The sequence below is a fragment of the Papio anubis genome, chromosome 2, assembly GCF_008728515.1.
Source record: "Papio anubis isolate 15944 chromosome 2, Panubis1.0, whole genome shotgun sequence".
Lineage (NCBI taxonomy): Eukaryota > Metazoa > Chordata > Mammalia > Primates > Cercopithecidae > Papio > Papio anubis.
In genome coordinates, this window is record NC_044977.1 from 158,945,894 (window position 1) to 158,967,803 (window position 21,910).

Consider the following 21,910-nt stretch of genomic DNA (forward strand, 5'->3'; position numbering starts at 1 on the left):
ATTGTCTTTAGGAACTTACCAGAAATGTTTTGAAAAGAATCAGAAAAGCTTATTATAGTTTTTTTTAAAAAATTTCTCTTTTGGAGGAGGTGGGTTTTATAAAATTACTTACAAACTAAAAAAAAAAAAAAAAAAACAAAAAAAAAACAGGAAAAAAGATAGAGTTCTGCTGCATACTTATTCAAGTACTAAAATTATGCAGGGAAATTGTTCTTGTATTAAAACTCAGATAATTAAAAATATTTATGAATGCCTTTTAACATGAACCTCTTTAATAATCTGTTTTAGATAGCCTAACTTACAGCATAGTAAGTTTGTTTTTTTAACTTTTATTTTGAAATTATTATAAATTCACAGGAAGTTACAAAGATGATACAGAGTGGCCCTGGGTACCCTTCACCCAGTTTCCCTCAACGGTTTCATCTTACATAATTATACTATAATGTCAAAACCAGGAAATTGAAATTGGTACAATGTGTATATACAGTTCTGTGTCATTTTATCACTTGTGTAGATTTGTATAACCACCACTGCAACCAAGACAAAAAGTTATCACCTCAAAGCTCTTCTTCTTTATAGCAGAGTGTTCTTATTCACTTATGCCTGTTACTATTATTTTCCTTTGTTCATTTTAATTATCATGTTTTGTACATTTATTATCTTGTTTCCTCTTCTTGGCTTTTATTTCTCCCCCTTCTCCCAACCCATTCTTTATTGTAAGTTGCGACCACAGCATTTGAGATTTGAGTTTCAGAATAATGCAAATGTTTTATTTGAGGGGGAAGCATCATTCATATGTATCCAAGCAAAAGGCAGAGCAGTTTTATCTTCAAATGCTAAAAGTACTGGTTGGCTCTGTAGGACCCTCAGAATCAAAACGAAACTCCTCCACACTTTGTCTCTGTCTTCTCCAGGACCCATATTTCTTGGCCACTTTCATAATGTAGTTTTTGAAAGATGCTCCCATAAAAACATAAAGGATTGGGTTGAGGCAGCTGTGAAAGAGTGCGATGCTTTCTGTGATTTGGATGGCAATGTCCATGCGTTTGCTCATGTTGCAGTTGGTGATCAGGGAGTAGATGATGTCTATGGCTCGGCAGAACTTGACAATGTTATAAGGCAGCTGAGTGACAATGAAAACTAGAACCACTGTGAGCAGAACTTTTAGGGGTCGAGATATTTTAATGTTTGGCATCTTCATGAGTGTCCTTGCAGTGATAAAGTAGCACACCCCCATAATAAGAAAGGGTACTACAAATCCAATGCAAATTTCTAGCATTTGAATTGATGCTTTCATTGATGTTCCTAGGTAGTGGGGAAAAATGGGAATGCACCTAGCATTGTCATTTACTGTATAAAAAACCAGCTGGGGTATGCTCAGCAAGATGGCAGCCATCCAGACACAGAAACAGATGACCCAGCATGGTTTTCCCACTGCTGATTGGCTGGGGCCTTTAGTTACTGCCACGTATCTGTCTATGCTGATACAAGCCAGAAACTGCATTCCAGAGACAAAGTTTAGTGTGTACAAGGCTGAAGTCATTTTGCACATTATTTTCCCTAAAACCCACCCATGAACTGCATTAACAGCCCAAAAAGGCAGAGTGAATAGAAGGAGTAAATCTGCCACAGCCAAATTCAGGATGTACACATCTGTTTTGGTTCTCTGTTTCTTGTAATAGGCATAAATTGCCACTACCGTGGAATTGCCTGCAAGTCCAATGACAAAAGCTATTGTGAGGAATACAGGGAGGAAAACTTTTGCAAATTCTCTGACGTCTTCTTTGATACAGATCAATTCATATTGACTGTAGTCATAAGTGCCATTCGTTTCATTTTCCTCATAATAATAATCTGTTGACTGGTTCTGTTCCAAAGCCATGGCTCCAATCTAGATGGCAAAGAGAATACAGGATAGATATTTGTCTAAATATGCTTAAAAGGAAACAGTTTTTTATCAAGCTGTTTTGTTCTTTCCCTAGAGTATAGCCTGTTGCTGTAACATATGTGAGCCTGAATCTAGCACTCTTTGAAATGCTTTAATGGGAGCCACATTGGAATATGACCCCAAGATTAGTTACTCAAATTTTGCTTGTACAATTCTGTGTGAAAGAACTGGGATTTGCACAGGGCAATAAACATAATGCCCTGGAGAATTTTCTTAATCATTAAATCCTAAATAAAAGTGAAGACTTTTATGTAAAAATGATTTTTAAAATATGAAAATTTAATTAGATTTTAACTAAAAAGAATAAATAGTGTTATAATCTTTACATACATAATTTTGTGAATCTTAAAAGTATATCTACAACAAATTGAATAAAAATGAAAATAGTAAATTACTTGGTTTATTTAATTAAATTTTTGATTTTGATGTTATTTATAAATTTAATTTAAATAAGTTAAATAAATTCTCTCAGCATTTGTACTAAATTTCACTAGTTGCCTTTTATAAAACAAGATCTCCTTTAGCCATCTTCCCTCCAAAACTGGTCACTACTTGCTTATTTTATACTGTTTTTAAGTAGCACCACTATCCTCTAGTCATCTAAACTGTGAGCCTGCTTCATTCTTGTCTTCTCTCTTACCTTCATCCCTGATTCCCTATCAGTTCCTAAGTTCTGATTCTGCCTTCCAAATAGGTCTTGAATCTGTCTTCTCTTAATCTGCGTTCTTCCACACATTTGCACAATTTAGCTATTATGTTTCTCACCTAGCCTACTGCAATATCTTTCTTTTTTAATATTTAAGTTTTTTTTTTTTTTTTTTTCCTTTTGAGATGGAGTCTCGTTCTGTTGCCCAGGCTAGAGTGCAGTGGCGCAGTCTCAGCTACTGCAACCTCCGCCTCCCGGGTTCATGTGATTCTCCTGCTCTCGAGTAGCTGGGATTATAGGCACACACCACCATGCCTGGCTAATTTTTTCTATTTTTAGTAGAGATGGGGTTTCACTATGTTGGCCAGACTGGTCTTGAACTCCTGACCTCGTGATCCACCTGCCTCGGCCTCCCAAAGTGCTGGGATTACAGGTGTGAGCCACCGAGCCTGGCCTATTTTTAAATTTTAATCCATTGATTGATTGATTGTTATAAGACTGTTTAACTTTTGTATTTTTGATGGAGACAGGGTTTTACCAGGTTGCAAAGGCTGGTCTCAAACTCCTGGGCTCAGCAATCTACCTGCCTTGGCCTCGCAAAGTGTTGGGGTAACAGACATGAGCCACCGCACCTGACCAAGCAGTATCTTTCTAACTGATACCCTGTTGTTACTCCTCCTCAATACCTCCTTGTCAAAAACGTTTTTCCTATTTCCACCAGAGTATTTGATCTCTGAATTGCCAGTCTGCCTCTCCTCTGTTTTGTTCCTCATCTGGAAGACACATCTCTTCACCTGAAAGCCACAATCCAAGCTCCTAAGCATAACACCCAAGGCTCCCTTCATAATGCAGTGCCATCCCTGGCTCCTGCCACCTCTCCCTACTCTGTGTCCTACGCAGCAGTGGGCTGGCACCCACCATGCAGCAGCATCTGTCTACATCATTGCTCATTCTGTTCCTTTATCTACCATACGATTTCCTGCCCTTCCCTGGAAGGGCCAATTCCTACTCAATTAACGCGGATGCCACCTCCCCAGAAGACTTTCCTGATGTATTAGCAATCTCTACATGCCCCTCAGAGAACTGATCCATTCTATGGAAAGGATGCGTTTCCCATACTACCTTGTTCCTCTAGGTTTTAAGTTCCTCAAAGCATGACCTGTTTGATTTGTGTTTGTAAATGGAATATTGTTAATGTGCCTGGCACAAAGTAGCTTCTCAGTAAATATTTATTAAATTAAAGGTTTTGCCAACAGATATAAAGCTGTTACTCTAGAATGGATAGATAGTATGCCAGCAATCTTCTATGTCAACATTGTTATTGCACTGTGTTGGCTACTAGCACCCCGTAGTATTAAGATAAGCTTGCACAGAATTCATAAGTTTTGGAATGTATAAAATAATGACTTTCAGTGTTTTTACTATAGTGCTGAATTTTGTTTTCCTTTTTCTTTAGACTTTCTATCTTCCTTGGGTTGTTTTTGTCCTTTTAAGTTTCTCAAATATTCTTATAGAATCAATAATGAAAATATTATTTCTAAAACAGTGGGCCAACTTATAGTACATTTTCAAAAGAATATTCTTACGTTTGCTAACTTGTTTTTGAATGAATATAGCAAAGAAAAGAAGGCTGTGAAGAAAGATACCACATAGCAGAATTGCTTTCATTATGTAAAAACCAGGTGCCAACTTTTTTAAATGACTCTTTTGATCATTAAGGTTAGTTAAAAAGTTCCAATCTGGAAGACTACTCTGGTCTTCATGTTCTTATGCATTAATTATTAACACAATATGAACCTTGTTCTTCCTTTCTCTTTCATAAGAAAATCTTGAACCTGATGATAAGGAATAATATGGCCAAGTATTATAATATATTAAGGAAGGGAATTTTTAAGTAAGAATTAATCTTACTAAAAATGTGAGTAAAAAAGAGTAGAAATGGAATTATTTGCAGAAGTGATCCTTCTGGCAGATATATAGACACACTTTTAAGTGTCTTTGTAATTACTATTAGAACAAAAAAAAATCAGTACTTGTAAAAGAAAGTGGAAAAAAGTGGTATAACAAAACCTATTTTCTCCTTAACAAAATTTTACCAACAAGTAATGGTATTTAAAATCATATTTTCTTCTTGCTATATTAAGATTTTCATTTAAGTTTGAAGTGTACAGCTGTTTTCAAGTAACTTTTTTTTTGTTTTACAAGTAAGCATTTAAACTTTTATGCATCAAGACGCCCTCTATATAAGTAAATATACAAGGTCTTTGGGCTTAAAAAACATATTCAAGTCAGAATGAGAAAAGAAATAAAGTACCAACCTGTTGCAGTCGACGGAGAGGAGCAGTCTTGAGTACAGAGTGTAAAATCAAATGACCTAACTCCAGCTACTTTTGTTTTCACTTTACACCCCGCCTTTATCTCGTATCCAAGAAGGCTTTCCTGAAATTTAACCTTGTGAGCACTTGATCTTTTATTTCCTGTAAAACCATCTGTGAAGTTACATTCAACTTCTTAAGTGGTTTAGGTTACAAATTTGAAAAACATCCATCTTTTTTCAAAAACTACAGACCTTTCCAATTTCCACTTAGTTAAAGGGGACAAGAAAGTGCCTGCAGCTGAGCTACTGACTGCTGAAGCAGAGGGAGAATCCACCTGAGGGCATCTAGGCAGCGCTTGTAGGTAGCATCTAGAGAAATACTCTCTAAAGTTATTTTGCCTAAGAAAGAAAGCAAATATGATTTTAACCAAGGAAAATATCGTTTTGAAGACTAAACTATCAAAGATTAAATTATAAGTAATCATTAGGTATTTGCAATAGAATTTAACATTTTTATGCCACTTCATTTAATATTTAACTATTAGACTCCTCCTGGCTTCACTGTACTTCCTCTATCCTTGTCCCAGACTATTTTCCCATGGCTTTAAACTCTCTTGCTTTCTTGTTACCTTTTTTTCCCAAAGCTAGAATACGAACCTTCAAAATCCTTCACTCTGGGAGACTGTTTATTTTTTCCACATTTCCACACACATAAGTTAGAGAAAGAAGAGACATTTGTGCCGATTTGGCCCTCATCGTCTATTTGAACTTGGCTGTCCTCAAATTTGCATGGCAGTTATCTATTTTTTCATGCAAGGCCAGGCTCAGTCTCCACCTGCAGAAATTATTTTAGACCCATGCCATTTTTTCTTTTCTTTTAAAAAAACAAAAAAAACAAAAAAAAACTTTTAAGTTCAGGGGTACACATGCAGGTTTGTTACACAAGTAAGCAGGTATCATGGGAGTTTGTTGTGCAGATTATTTTATCACCCAGGTGTTAAGGCTAGTACCCCTTAGTTATTTTTCTTGATCCTCTTTCTCCTACCACCCTCTATGATAGGCCCCGGTGTGTTCCTCTCCATGTGTCCATGTGTTCTCATCATTTAGCTCCCACTTATAAGTGAGAATGTGCAGTATTTGGCTTTCTGTTCCTGTATTATTTTGCTAAGGATAATGGCCTCCAGCTCCATCCACGTGCCTGCAAAGGACATAATCTCATTTTTTATGGCTGCATAGTATTCCATGCTGTATATGTACCACGTTTTCTTTGTCCAGTCTATCATTGATGGGTATTTAGGTTGATTCCATGTCTTTGCTATTGTGTATAGTGCAGCAATGAACATAGGCATGCATGTGTCTTTATAAGAGAATAATTTATATTCCTTTGGGTATATACCCAGTAATGGAATTCTTGGCTCGAATGATATTTCTGTCTTTTGTTTGAGGAATTGCCACACTGTTTTCTACAATGATTGAACTAATTTACGCTCCCACCAACAGTTTATAAGTGCTCCTTTTTCTTCACAATCTCACCAGCATCTGTAATTTTTTGAGTTTTTAGTAATAGCCATTCTGACTGGTGTGAGATGGTATCTCATTGTGATTTTGATTTGCATTTCTCTCATGATCAGTGATGTTTAGCTTTTTTTCATATGATTGTTGGTGGTATGTATGTCTTCTTTTGAGAAGTGTCTGTTCACAATCCTTTGCCCACTTTTTAATAGGGTTGTTTTTTAAATGTAAATTTAAATTTCTTATAGATGCTGGATATTAGACCTTTGTCAGATGCATAGTTTGCAAAGCTTTTCTCCCATTCTGTAGGTTGTCTGTTTACTCTGTTGATGGTTTCTTTTGCAGTGCAGAAGCTCTTCAGTTTAATTAGGTTCCATTTGCCAATTTTTGCTTCTACTGCAATTGCTTCGTCATGAATTCTCATAGTAGCCTACAAGATCCTACAGGGTCTGCCTCCATCCCTCATTGTCTCTCTGACCTCATTTCACACTACTCACCCCTTTGCCTACTTGTTCTGCCATGCCCAGCTTCTTGCTGTTTGAGAGCATACCAGTCACAGTCCTATTAGGGCTTTTGTGCTGGCTCTTCTGTCTGCCTGGAATGTGCTCTGTCTTAGTAATTGCAAAGCTCACTTCCTCTTCTCTTTCAAATCTTTTCCCAATCACCACTAACTCACTGAGGCAATTCTTGACTACTCTACCTAAAATACCCCTCACCCACCTGGACTCCCAGTCCACCGGACCCATAGCACTTATCATGTTCTAATGCACCATATCATTTATACTATGATTGCCGTAAATTGTCTTTCACCCTGTATTAGAATATAAGCTTCATCAGGACAGAGACTTTTGTTTGCTTTGTTCATTGATATATCCCAAGTACCAAGAATAGTATCTGGCACATAATGACTACTCAAAAATATTTTGAATTAATAAAAAAAATTCTACTGTCCACTTTGATTGTTATCTAACAACTGGTCTGTAACTGCAGCCTCCATAATTATCAGTTGATAATCTCTTTGGTCTTTCTATGTAATACACAATACTGACTTGTAGGCATTTGCAAGTACTCTTACTCCTGCCTAGCACACTCTTCCCACCCTATTTTAGATCCCTAACTCCTATTTACAATTCAGATTTAGTTCTGACCTTAACATTAATCCAGGAAGCCTTCCATAACTCTTTCAGATTAGATCAGATATACCTACTCTTCTATAGTCTTTTCACTGTATTGTTGGTACTTATTTAAATTTTCTTCCATAGCTGTCTTATACCCTGCTGTATCCTCAACATTTGGCTTGGTACCTCACTCATGGTACCAGCTTAATGAATAATAATTAAATTCATGAATCAATCAACTGATATTTAAGTAACTCATCCTCCACAACCATATAAGTTTAGCAATGGAATTGGAATTCTGAATTCAGATCTTCAGTCTATTTTATCATCTTATCTCTTATATCTCTTTGTTATTTTACGATGCCATCTATTATAGAATCTTGATACTCTTTTATAGATTCAAAAGTATCTATCCCTTTCCTTTATTTACCCCACCCCCAACAATCATAAGCTTTCTTGTAAATGGGATTCCTTTATTGCAAATCGGTTGTAATGCTATAATCTTTACATCTTTTGAATTTACACATTGTTTTTACTAACTGAGACACGTATTGTTTTTACTAACTGAGACACGTACAAAGCCCTTGAGGCATAGGGGAATCTCAGGATTGACCAGCTTCTTCTGGTAACGTGTGTATGAATGCTGTGTATAAATCATGGTGTATGAATCATGGTGAAACTAGCTGACTGGCTGGCCTTTTCCTGTATTTTCCCTTTTCTCCTGATAGAACTAGGAGAGACAGTGGTAATAGGGAGAGTTGACAAAATATGCAAAATAAATCATGTAGCTTGGAGGGTAGGCAGAAGCATCACTCACCTTAGGCAACTTTTCAAAGTACTTACTTGATGCTTGTGTAACTCTCTTCTACTTCTCGTATTCCTAAGAACTGATGATGATTCCATTTTGCTGCTTACCATAAATTGGCTCCTATTCTTAACCTCCCTAACATAGCAGTGTCCCTTGTTCTTGAAGAATCTCTCTCCCCCCAACCCATTTCTCATCCCTTTCCTTGTACTGTCATTTTGCTATGTTACCCAGGCTGGTCTCCAACTCCTAGACTCAAACAATCCGCCCATCCTGGCCTCCAAAAGTGCTGGGATGAATCTGTAATTTTGATGAGTATTGCCAAATTGTACTCCACAGGGATGGTATTACTTTGTTCTCTACCAATAATGTATAGAAGTGTCTGTTTTTCTAAAATATTGCCAGTAGAATGTGTTGTTTCACTACCACTCTGCTTTCTGAATGACTTGTAACAACTTCAGCACCCCTTACCTACCCTTGCCAGGCATGTGTGGAATACTGGATAACAAACTGCTTTTGAATGTTTCATTATTGCTCTACTCCACATTTATTTGATTAGTGGTAAAGTTAAGCAATTTTAAAAATCTCTTTTATTATTCTTATTTCCTCTTTTTGCAATTGTGTTCTTTGCCCATCTGTATACTGATTTTCAGTATACAATATGATTTCTTTATAATTTAGGGAGCTAAATATTGCATACATTTTGTCATAAATGTTGAAATATTTCCCCCCCAATTTTTTTTGCTTTTTAATTTTATTTTCTAATGTACAACAGTTTTATATGGACAAACCAGTTGATCTTTATCTTTTGATTTTGATTCATTTATCATTTTTAAGTTTTAAAATCCTTTCTCACCCAGAGATTTGATAAATACTATATTATTTTTCTTCTAGTTTTTTATGTCTTGATTTTTTTAAATTTTAAACTCTGATCTATTTGGGATTTATTTTGATCTAACCATATTCTATAGTAACAACATAATAGCAGCAGCCTGTAACATTATTACTTAATTCTTATTATTTAGATGTAAACCTAGAGATGGATTCAGTGAATTTTGAAGATTTCCCTGTTAAAGATACACACTCTAAGAGAACACATGGGATTTTTTTTTCTTTAACTGTGGGATTGTACAATAAACATCTTTTTTCTTATAAGGGAAATTTTATTGCAAAATAATACTTACTCCAATTTGAATTGTCAGTATTAAAGCTAAAACCAAATGAAGTTCAATTGTTCCACCTCAGAAATTCAATGTTGGTAGAAGAAACAGCCTTGAGAATTTGTGGATAGCTATCTGTGCTTCATGGTATGTAATTGTTTACATCACTTTCTTAATTGTTACAAACCACACTTTACTCAAAGGTCATGTTTTTTTATCCACCTATCATATCTCCTTTTGTTTGAAAATGATTTTGTGGATAAAAGCCTAAGAAATTAAAAATCACCAACTAACATCAGGGAGATGTAATTTTCAGCCTGACTTAATCCTGGCACTTGAAGAGCCTTGAAATACCATAGTGTCTGGATTAAAAACAAAATTACTTTATCTAGGCCATCCATTTTCATTCATGAAGGCCTGTGACACAGCATATGTGTTTAAATGTTCTCTAGTCTATTCAGATTTCCTCTAATATATTTTATTTATGACATTGGGTTTCCTGTTCATTAACTAAAATGACACAAACAAGCAAAACTCTCTATAAAAGAAGGTTGTTTCAACTGCTGCACTTGCCAAATTCTGCTTATAGCTAAGGGGAAATGATATCTTTGAGAAGGGTTTTTCTCCTTTTTCTGAAACATCGTTGTTAAATACAAATATTTCAAATTCTACAAACTATGCATTCACCCTTACTTCCTCTACTTAATGATCACAAAAGACATCCAACTTAAAAATTGTATTTTTTAGAATATTAATTGTTCTCCATATAAGATTGAGGAAGACAGAATCAAATAATTATTTGCCTTGCTTCTTGAGTTTCTTCAATATTTACCTGGTATCTGAAATCTATTGGGCATTTATGTAAGGCTGTGGCAACATTTTTGTTTGTTTGCTTTGTTTTGAGACAAGGTCTCACTCTGTTGCCCAGGCTAGAATGCAGGGGCATGATCATGGCTCACTGCAACCTTGACTTCCCAGGGCTCAAGCAATCCTCCCACCTCAGCATCCCAAGTAGCTGGGACTACAGGCATGCTGCACCATGCTTGGCTAATTTTTAAATTTTTTTATATAGACGAGGTCTCGCTAGGTTGCCTGGGCTGGTTTCAAACGCTTGGGCTCAAGGGATCCTCCTGCTTCAGCTTCCCTTTTGGGATTACAGATATGAGTCATCATGCCCGGCCAGCATTTTTAAATGATAGAAAGAATGAGGTAAGAAGTAATATTGGGAAGTATTAGATAAAAAATTACATATTCAGAATATTAGAAAAAGAGGGCTTTAGACCAGGGTTCAAAGGAAATAGAAGATTTTACTTCAACTCACTGATGCTGGATATCTAGCATCAGTGAAACCTTGAAAGATTTACCCAAGTGTTCTTGATTGCTAGAATGGAAAGTAGAGAAAGAAAAATATCTCTGAGAATGGGCACATAGACCAATGGAACAGAACAGAGAGCCCAGAAATAAGGCTGCTCACCTATGACCATCTGATCTTCGACAGGGCTGACAAAAACAAGCAATGGGGAAAAGACTCCCTATTCTATAGATGGTGCTGGGATAACTAGCTAGCAGTTAGTTATCCCATATGCAGAAGATTGAAGCTGGACTCCTACCTTACAACATAGACAAAAGTTAATTCAAAATGAATTAGACTTAAATGTAAAACCCAAAACTGTTAAAAACCCTGGAAGATGTGTTGGGGTCTGCGTGTTTCCTAAACAAAGGAATGAACACACAAGACAACACAAGACAAGACAAACATGGCGGCCGCCTCGAATGGTGTGCTCTGCTTTATTTTATACAGTTGTTTGTGGAATGTTGCCAAGTCACAAGACACATTGTTGTTTTTCTGACCTTTCCCTGACTTTCTGGATTTTCAAGATGTTTACACATAAACAAGCCCCCAGGGTCTGCTGTTTGCAGCTGGCTCCTTTGTCCTCCCTGTTTACAGGGAAGGAACACCCTGCTTCATTTGCAAGAGCAGGACTTATCGGGAACACCCTGCTTCGTTTGCAAGAGCAGGACTTATCCGGAACATCTCGTTTGTGAGCACGTAGTCCTCTACAAAGACGACTTAGGCAATACTGTCCTAGACATAGGGATGGGCAAAGAGTTCATGACAAAGACACCAAAGGCAATCACAGCAAAAGCAAAAATTGACAAGTAAGATCTAATTAAACTTAAGAGCTTCTGCACAGCAAAAGAAACTATCAGCAGAGTGAGCAGACAACCTACAGAATGGAAGAAAATATTTGCAAACTGTTTTAATTTAATTTAATGTAACTTAACTTAGGAGAGCTAAGTAATTAAACATGAGGCCAAAGTACGTAAGAAAGTGGCAGTCTTTTATTGCAAATATGCACACACACTCGGGCGAGGTTCTCTGGTCCTCAGGTGTGGGGGGCCAGGGAAGTCGCGCCGGCGCTCTCGGGTGATGTTCTCCGGTCCACAAATGCGGGGGGCGAGGAAGTCTACCGGCTCCTGCTGGCCCGGCAGACTTTTATGCATTGGTGCACTGGAAGGGAGGAGGAGGGCAGTGGTAGGGATAAGGGGTGTGATAGGAGGCGTCTCGGTAGGCGTGGCAGGAAGTTCGATCTCTCTTCAGATTGGCGTCCACCTGGCACATGCTGCGGTTGATCTGCATGCTTCCGAGCGTGGGCTGCATTTTCCCAGCGGGAAAGTGGGTGAGGAAGGCAGAAGCAACATGGATTGTGCCTTCTTGTTTACCTTCCTCCATCTTGTCCTTTCTCCCTCACCCAAACAGTCCAACCTCTCTTATTGATTATAAGAATTTGCGGTGCTGTTGTCTGTCTGGCTACTTCTGCTGTTAGGGGAGGCGTGGTGGGAGTCTGAGTTGTGAAGTTGAGATTGTAGGGATGCAGGAGCATTTGGTTAAAAGGTGACTGGGGTGATCTCTTGGACCCTGGCTGGGAGAAATTTTATTAAAATGGAGGCAAAATATAAGGCAAGGCAGAGGATTAGTATGGGAATTAGAAATCACAAAGGGCACCCTGCCAAGCTAGATAGCTATGAGGTAAAAGTTGAAACCCACTGGTTGGGGGATGGAGTGGGAAGGTGTCTATGGGGTTTATGAGGGAAAAAGTCAGTTAAGATGAAGAATGGTGAGAGCGGGAAAAGATTTGAGGGAGGTTGTTGATCCTTGAGTAGAACCTGGTCACCTGGAGAAAAGGAAGGGGAATAGGTGTTTTTGAGTTAGGTTAAGATGTCTCATCCCAAGAGGGGGTGGGACAAGAGGCATGATGAGGGAAAAGTGGGCAAAGCATGCATAGTCTGGGCAGTAACTGCTGTGGGGTGCAGGTGAGGGTTTGTGGTTTACCGTCTACCTAACTGAGATAGTGGATGGCTGGCTGGACACTCCATGAGTTGACAAAACAGAATATAATTGTAAACAGAATAGGTAGCCTCCGTGTGTGAGAGAAAAGAAATTGGCTTACCGCTACCAGCAGGGATTACCCTAGGCTGTGAGGGTGACGGGGAGTCTCAAGTGTGGGCACAGGTCAGTGGTGTCCAGGTGTAGGAGCTGGGAAGGAGCCTTCCGACCCTTGAGGGAGAGGCACCATGTTGAGGGGCGCAATGCCTGCCCTGCTGGTGGGGCAATCAGACTTCCAGTGTTAATCCTTCCTGTTGGCGGGTTGAGCCTTGGCGTGGTAGGCAGGCGAAGATTTGGACACTGTTTTGCCTAATGCCCAGTTGTGCCACTTAAGGCATGGGCTGAGACAGAGTGGCGGCAGCCTGGGGACACTGGTTTGCCCTGGTGTCCCTGGGTCTCCGCATTTATAGCAGGGAGCCCTTGGGGAGACTTGCCCTGTCTTCCCTGCAGGCAGGTGGGCGCTGGTTGGAGGGCAACCACTAGAGCACTAGCCTGAAGCACAGCCTTCTTTCTCCTTGTCTAGCTCTGCAGCCTCAGCTGCTTCCTCTCTGGAGTTAAAAACTTTGAGGCCAATTTTTCCTGTATGGGAGTCTGAGGGCCCATCTTCAACCTTTTGCTTTTTTCCGGTATCTGAGGCTGACTGGGAAATAAAATAGGAGGCTAGGACAGCTGCTGGCTGGGAAGTGGGCTAGCTGGGTAGAATAGGCCAGTGCCTCTGTAAAGGCCTTGATTTAGGAAGGAAGCCCGGGTTCTCATCTGGGTGTTGGATAATTTCCCATTTTAATTTTATCAAAATTGACCCACTTTGTTAGAGGCTGCCTGCATACCGGCTAAGAGACATTGAATCATAATGTCCTTCCCTCACGGTGACCAGGCTGCTGTGGTTGGTAATCTCAATCTGGTTCTATGGATGGGACAGCCATCTCTCTAACAGGATGGTGGCGTTGGTTAAATGCAGGTGATCTGCATGTTGCCTGGCTGACTCGCGAGATGCACTCTCTCTTTCCTCTGGGTTACAGAGTGGAAGTAAGAATGACATGTAAAGTCATGCCAGGTAAAGGTTATATGCTCTGGCCCTGGGTTTGAAGCTGCTGGGAATGTGGGGTGGGGTTGGCTGAGAAGTCATGCAGTCGTTCTTCAATTTTGGAAAAGGTCAGCCAGGGAAAGGGGCGTGGACTCCAGCCGCCGGCTCCGGCTTGGCACCTGGTGGGGGGGCCCAACAAACTAGCAGGTTGGAACAATTTGACCAGTAGGGTAAGGTTAAGACAGAGGCTGACTGGTGGGGGTTAGGGCAGGCTGACTGGTAGAGGGGCTGACTAATGGGGGGCTGCTACAGCGGTCTTGGGCCAGTGTGGGCGGAAATGGGAGAGGTAGAGGTGGCTGAGGGAGGAGTGGCCGGGAGGTAGGAAGTCCATAGGGAGGCGGTTGGAAAGTCGGGAGGAGAATTAAGCCTGCCATGGTGGCCCCATCTGAAATGGAGGTGGAGTCTCCTCAGTTGCTGAGTGGGGAGCCAAGGGCAGTTTAGAAGTTTAGGCTAACAAGACCCTGGGCCATTTTAACACCGAACCACACGATTAGGCGAGGCGCAAGTCCTAAAGCCTTGAACATAGATAATTTCCTGACCACTTTCCTAGCCTCTGGCAGAAAATTAGAGAGATCTAATTAAAATAATTACAGTCTAAGGTTTGCTTCGTACGACCGTTGAGACTAGTTGTCTATGGTATTATATTATATTGCATGCACAGTGGAGGAAATAAAATCGGTAGAAACTTAGGTTTAAGATCTTGCTCCTGGTGTAAAGTTTTGAGATTGGTTAGAGACACCCTGAGGGTGTCTCTAGGTATTTTAGTTGGGGATTTCCAGAACTGCTTTCTCTCCCGCCTATAGAGGCTGAACTCTACCTGGCTACAAGTGTCCTTTGGAGCCACTAGGGCCGGGGAGGCTCCTGGGCGGAATGGAATTACCTCAGGTGGGCGTCTCCGTCCTGGACAGGTCTCTACAGGACTGGAATGGAGTTCCTTTGGGCAGGCGTCTCTACCTTTGGGAACTCTCCTGTGGGTCACCTGGTGACCAAAAACCTTGGGCCTGTGCAGGACTTCTGGCCAGGAGGTATGAGAGGGAGGCAAGAGATACTCACCCCTATAGGAGACTTGGGGAGGTGTGGGCGATGATGTCTGGGTCACAAGTCCATCATGCATGAAGGGAGGAGTACTCGGACAGGGGCTAGAGGAGGTCCTGCAGGGGTTTCAGCACCACAGTGGAAAGGAAAATTTAAACTTAAGTTTTTAAATCTTGAGCTAAATGTAGAGCTTCCAAGTTTTGGAGGGAGACACCCCTAAAATGAAGGGGTGTTAAAGTAGGAGATTTTTGATTGTGAGGTTCCCATTGTTTAACCACCAGAAATGGAAACCGACCTCATGCAGTGGCAAAGCATCCTTTGCCGCTGCTGAGACGAGGGGCTCCTGGAGCCACTAGCGGAGAATTGAGGAACTTCAAGGCCAGGGCGTCTCTCTAGGGTTGAAGAGAAGGCCTCACTCTTCACAAGAGTGGCTAAGTCCTTGAAGTGATGCGATGGAGGCTCTAGGCCAAGGTACGAGCGGATGGAATGGTTAGCAGGGAGTACTCACCAAGAAGAGATTCTCAGAAGAAACAGTGGAGCTGGAACGCGTTACGGTATTAGAGTGGCTGAGTTTGGTTTGGGGCAGGTTGCATGTGGGAGGGTTAGTTAGACCCCTAGGGATGTTGAGGAAGGTCCCTCCTGGGTCGGGTTCGGCACCAACTGTTTTAATTTAATTTAATGTAACAATTTAGAGAGCTGAAGTAATTAGAAACGCTGGGGCCAAAGTACATAAAGAAGTGCTTGTCTTTGCCCAATGCACACACTCTCGAGGCGGGTTCCTCTCTGATTCTCTCAGGTGTGGGGGCCAGGGAAGTCAGCAGAAGCTCTCCCGGTGTCCTCCGGTCCACAAATCACGAAGGGGGGCCAAAGAAGTCCACCGGCTCCACTGCTGGCGGACTTTGCTTTTATGCATTTGGGGCACTGGAAGGGGGGAGGGCGATGGCGGGATAAGGGTGTGATTGGGGAAGCGTCTCCATGACTGGCGGCCGGAAAGTTGGATCTCTTCAGATTGGCGTCACCTGGCGTGCCGTTCGATCCCGTAACTTCCACTGGTGGGCTGCATTTTTTCCCTCTTGTGGGAAAGTTGTGAGGAAAAGACCGGGAAAGCAACATGGATTATTGCCATGTGACTGCGCTACCATCTTGTCCTTTCTCCCTCACCCAAACACAAACTATGTATCTGACAAAGGTCTAATATCCAGCATCTATAAGGAACTTGAACAAATTTACAAGAGAAAAACAATCCCATTAAAAAGTGGGCAAACGACATGAACAGAAATTTTTCAAAGGAAGATATGTATGCAGCCAACAAAATATGAAAGAAAGCTCAATATCACTGATCATTCGAGAAATGCAAATCTAAATCACAATGAGATACCATCTCACACCAATCAGGATGGCTATTAATAAAAAGTCAAAAAATAACAGATGCTGATGAGATTGTAGAAAAAAAGGAACACTTAATACACTGTTGGTGGGAGTGTAAATTAGTTCAACCATTGTGGAAAGCAGTATGGAGATTGCCCAGAGAGCTAAATATAGAACTACTGGCTGGGCACGGTGGCTCCTGCCTGTAGTCCCAACACTTTCGGAGGCTGAGGTGGGAGAATCAGTTGAGGCCAGGAGTTCGAGACCAGCCTGGCCAACATGACAAAACCCCAAAATACAAAAATCAGCCAAGCATGGTGGCACATGACTGTAATCCCAGCTACTCAGGAGGCCAAGGCACGAGAATCACTTGAACCTGGGAGCAGGGAGATTGCAGTGAGCTGAGATCGCGCCACTGTACTCCAGCTTTGGCAACGCAGTGAGACTGTCTCAAAAAAATCCGAAAATAAAAAGAAAAAACCAGAACTACCATTCAACCCAGCAATCCCATTGCTGGGTATATACCCAAAGGAATAGAAATTATTCTACCATAAAGACACATGCATGCAAATGTTCATTGCAGCACTATTCACAATAGCAAAGACATGGAATCAACCTAAATGCCCATCAATGACAGATTGGATAAAGAAAATGTGGTGCATATACACCATGGAATACTATGCAGTCATTAAAAAGAATGAGATCATGTATTTTGCAGGAACATGGATGGAGCTGGAGGCTATTATCCTTAGCAAACTAACACAAGAACAGAAAGCCAATTACCGCATGTTCTCACTTATAAGTGGGAGCTAAATGACGAGAACTTATGAACACAAAGAAGGAAACAACAGACACAGAGGTCTACTTGAGCATGGAGAGTGGGAGGAGGGAAAGGAGCAGAAAAGATAACTATTGAGTACTGGGTTTAATACCTGGGTGGTGAAATAATCCGTGCAACTAACCCTAGTGACACAAGTTCACCTATGTAACAAACCTTCACATTTACCCCTGGACCTAAAATACAAGTTTGGGGTTTTTTTTAAGAAAATATTTCTAATGAAAATGAACCTCAAATCATGTTATGTCCTAATCTGATTTTCAGAAGTATGCCTACCAAGGAGTATGCCCACACAATGCTTATGTGAGGCAAGTAGCTTTGATCCTTCAGCCTGTAGGCGTCTAGAGTGGCACTGGCCAAGGCTTCCTACAACTAAAACCTCAAAGACAGCCCCAAGTAGAAAAATATCCAGTTGAAAAATTAGAAGTGAACACTCTGTAAATGATTCTTCCTCTTTAATTTCTAACTAAGAATCAAAGCATGATTCCTTATTATTGCATAGCCAGGGATAAAAGATTCCCCCAACTGAGCATTTCCAGATAAGTCATTCAGGTAACATCCCCAATGGAAGGTAAGTATTGTCATCTGCCATTAAATCATCTGCCATTAAATCATTAAATCTTTAATGATTAAAGAAGGTTTGTTAATATTCTTTGGGTTGGTCCTCAGATTAGTGGAATTTTGTCATAGTCCATTCAGGCCACTATTATACAACACCAATAATTAGGTAACTTCTAAACAACAGAGATGTATTTCTCATGGTTCTAGAGGCTGAAAAGTCCGAGAACAAGGCACCAGTAGAGTTGGTGCCTGGTGAGGGCCTGCATTCTGGTTCATAGATGGCACCTTCTTGTTCTGTCCTCATATAGTGAAAAAGGTGACTAAGCTCACTCAGGCCTCTTTGATAAAGATACTAATTCCATTTTAATCACTTAATCACCTCCTTTGGGACCTCGTCACTGGCAGCTTGGGAGTTAGGATTCCAACACATGACTTCTAGGGAGGGATACATACATTCAGACCATAACAGTTTCTTTACCTGTTAACATCTATAAAAATCAAAAGGACATGTTCTTATAAATATAAACAATGGTAAATAATTTGAAAATTTAGATGTTTGGATAAATTAGGAAAGCCAAATAGAGTTACTGTGAAGAATATGACATTTGAGATTTTTAAAACTTAACTTTGAAATATGTGAATGGGGGATCTTTTCTCATTAGTACAAATGAGGATGGTCCTTTCTGAACTGATTAAAACATAGGTTCCTTTAAATTTGAAGGAATCTAAATTATAAGCAACAGTTTTAAAGGCATTGCATTTCAGTCTTAACTATACTTTACATATGTTATAGTATGGAATAATGGAGGAGATTAGAATTTTAAGCTCTTGGTTTTATTAGTTTTGAAATTTTAGAGCTTCTAAGATTTCTAATTCTGCTTATGTGATCATTTTGAAGTGAGCATTGCATTTCTCAAATTTCAGCTGATAAATAAAACTAATGTATTTGTCATGAATAAAAATGTATATTTGTATTCAAATATTAATGAATGTATAAGAAATTATAACACTGGGTAAGTGAAGACCTGGTTTTTGGCAAAGTTTAAATGTAAGAACTCTGGAGGAGTTCTATTGCCAGTCTGGTGGAGTAAGTACTTAAGATTAACCTTCCCACAGATAACAACTAAAAAGCTACAAAATACATACATGCATGCATGCACGCATACATACATACATACCTGCCTGCCTGAAATTCTCAGAGGAGTGAACAAAAGCCAATTTTGTAGGGGAGTCGAATTTTGGAAAGTGAGATGGGCATAGGGTGAGTTTTTCATTTTTAGACTTTAGCCTGAGGAAAAAGTGTAGAACAGGAAAGCTGAAGCTTCTTTGGAAAACTCAGATCTCTGTGTCCTGAGAAACCAGAGGAGAGTGTCTAGGGCAGCCATCACTGCTGGGAAATGAGGTGAGTATTCCTAGAAAGGAAAACGCCAGAAAAGGGGAGCTCCAGCTTTCATGTGGAAACGTTGCTTGGGTATCTGGCTAACTCCTGAATGAAACTGATGCACAGGACAACCTCAAAGCACCTTGCAGCTAAATAATAAGAACTACGCTGAAATTTGATTTCCACCTGAATTGTGACAGACTCTGCAGTTTTACTCTACCTGAGTTTATTGCCTGTCAAAACAAAATGATCAACATTCTGTGGAGGAATATGACAGAATCCAGAGTTTCAAAACAACAACAAAAAAATCACAATGTCCAGAATACAATCTAAAATTGCTCAACCAATGAAGAATAAGGAAAACATGACCCATTTTCAAGGGGAAAGGCCAACACCCAAAAGATTCAGATGTTGGAATCATCAGACAAGGACTTAAGGCAGCTATTATAAATGTGCTTATTGAGGTCAAGAAAAATAAAATGATAAGAAATATCAGAAGAGAAATAGAAAACATAGAAAATAACCAAGTAGAAATATCAGAACTTAAAGGTAAAATATGTGAAAAGAAATTCACTGACTGGGCTTAATAACATAATGGAGATAACAGAGGAAATAATTAATGAACTTGAAGATAGACAATAGAAATTATCCAATATGAAGAAAAGATATAAAGAAATGAACAATCCTAGGGACCATTTAGTTCTAAAATATGTGTAGAGTTCCAGAAGAGGCAAGAGGGAGAGATTTGTGTTTGAAAGAAGAATAAACTCTAAAAATTCTAAAACTGCTAATTATTTTTGATTGGTGTAAAATAAATGTGTTTAACCTGAATTAAGGGTCTTTATCATCTAATGTCAGTGCACATACTAGAGATTTTTTTTTTTTTGAGATGGAGTTTCGCTCTTGTTGCCCAGGCTGGAGTACAGTGACGCGATCTCAGCTCACTGCAGCCTCTGCCTCCCAGGTTCAGGCAATTCTCCTGCCTCAGCCTGCCAAGTAGCTGGGATTACAGGCGCCTGCCACCACGCCTGGCTAATTTTTTGTATTTTTAGTAGAGATGGGGTTTTGCCATGTTGGCCAGGCTGGTCTTGAACTCCTGGCCTCAGGTGATCCTCCCACCTCGGCTTCCCAAAGCGTTGGGATTACAAGCGTGATCCACCGCGCCCAGCCTATTATAGACGTTTTGATGCATGATAAAGTGTTCTACTTGAAAAACATTATATTGTTTAACTTGTATTTATGAAAATGCTTGTATTTTTCTTTTAGTGAAAAATTAATTTATTTTCAGTATGATAATTTCTTATTTTATTTAATAAGATTGTGGAGCAAATGCCCAGAAGGGTAGAGAAAATGGTTTTTCTATCTCAGATTTAATATAGACAATAAGTCATGTATTTGGGGGAAAAATGGGAGAGAGAATTTTGCCCAACATATTTGTTATCTGATTGCAGTGGGACATCTCTTGGTCAATTTAATGCATGTTTTTAAAAAAATTCCTGTTCCAGTTAAGAGTTCTCTCTCTTCCTTTTTAGTCATAGATAAAATCATTTTTATGTATATATGATTGTATGTTCTTAGAATTCTGAGACTGTGACTGTGGAGAAAGCAGGCTTATGATTCAAGTTCTAAGTCGGTTTAAGGTGTCTCCTTATTCTGCCACCAGCCTGGAGATGAACAGAGTCACCCATTTTAGGCACACTGCCTTCCTCTCCTTCCCTCCCTTTCTCAGATAATATCTATTTTAGGTGGTTTTTTAAAAATCGGTTTTAGCATTTTATCAGGCAGAGTGTGCATGTAGGATTTCTGGAGTTATGTATTACACAAAAGTGGGGAAATGACTCCTCCACAGCCCTCAGGTTAGATACTCAGATTAAAAGGAAATTCGGAAAGAAAAATAAAACATTGTAGTTCACTCGGCAAGCCTCTCAGTGTCCTACTTGGGGATCCACAGATTTGTTTACAAGATGGATTTTTTCTTTAATGTTTTTAAAGTCATTATTATTATCCAGTTAGAAGTAGTAACAAAGGAAAAAATATCTAAGAGCATTGTTTCCTGTCTCCACATCCCAACATCATGCCCTAGAGAAAACTTTTTTTTAACAGTTTCTCTTTTTAGTTCTCTGGTATCCATTATAATTGTGGATAAAATATTTTTTCTTTTTCTTAATTTATTCATTTTAGACAGTATCCATTGACTCCCCAATTTGAATAATAACAGTTTCGCTCATTTGTCTCATAACTCTCCCTGCTCTTTCTTAATGTATTTATCTTATTACATTTTTTTTATTATTTTTTAAACCTTAAATAATTGTTAAAGTTCTCTGCATCCTCATTTCACAGATTCTATTCAAACTCTGCTTTAATATAAGAATATGTATACTCTTAACCCTTTCTATACTGTTTATCCCTCCCTTTCTTGTTGTAACTTGTATCAGCTATAGCTTATACTTTCACATTGTCAGGATTAGTAATATTTATGTTCTGTCTTGCAACCACAATTGTAGTTGACTACAGGATGACTATAAACTTTGAAAACCAATACATAGCACTTAGCTTAGAGGACCATGTAAATATTGTTTGATACTGGCCTAAGTAGTGTGTTAGATTTTGTGTCCTTCTGTAACTGATGCAATATAAAATCACCTGGGCCATTTTAAGGAATGTTTCTAGAATTAAGGTCAATTAGAATCCTTTTCTTATATACTATATATTAAATTGATGTCACATTATTTTATATTTGGACCCACAG

At 39.4% G+C, this 21,910-nt stretch overlaps 2 protein-coding genes across 4 annotated transcripts in view; one reads left to right on the forward strand and one right to left on the reverse strand.

Moving 5' to 3' along the window:
• ACAD11 (acyl-CoA dehydrogenase family member 11) overlaps positions 1 to 21,910 on the forward strand; it is a 96,706-nt gene that overhangs the window by 51,335 nt on the left and 23,461 nt on the right. The window lies entirely within an intron of this gene.
• ACKR4 (atypical chemokine receptor 4) lies at positions 47 to 5,653 on the reverse strand. 2 transcript variants are annotated; one of them, XM_009201708.4, is made up of 3 exons: positions 5,569 to 5,653; positions 4,913 to 5,310; positions 47 to 1,891 (listed from the first exon to the last, which is right to left on the reverse strand). In XM_009201708.4, the coding sequence occupies exon 3, from the start codon at positions 1,880 to 1,882 to the stop codon at positions 830 to 832; it is 1,053 nt and encodes a 350-aa protein (XP_009199972.1). In that variant the 5' UTR covers positions 1,883 to 1,891; positions 4,913 to 5,310; positions 5,569 to 5,653; the 3' UTR covers positions 47 to 829. The 2 variants fall into 2 exon arrangements, with proteins under 2 accessions (XP_009199972.1, XP_009199973.1); XM_009201709.4 differs by having other exon boundaries at positions 4,913 to 5,033; positions 5,569 to 5,645.

What these genes read in the sequence shown, in the direction of transcription:
- ACKR4 (XM_009201708.4), bottom strand. Translation starts at nt 1,882, where the DNA reads ATGGCTTTGGAACAGAACCAGTCAACAGATTATTATTATGAGGAAAAT.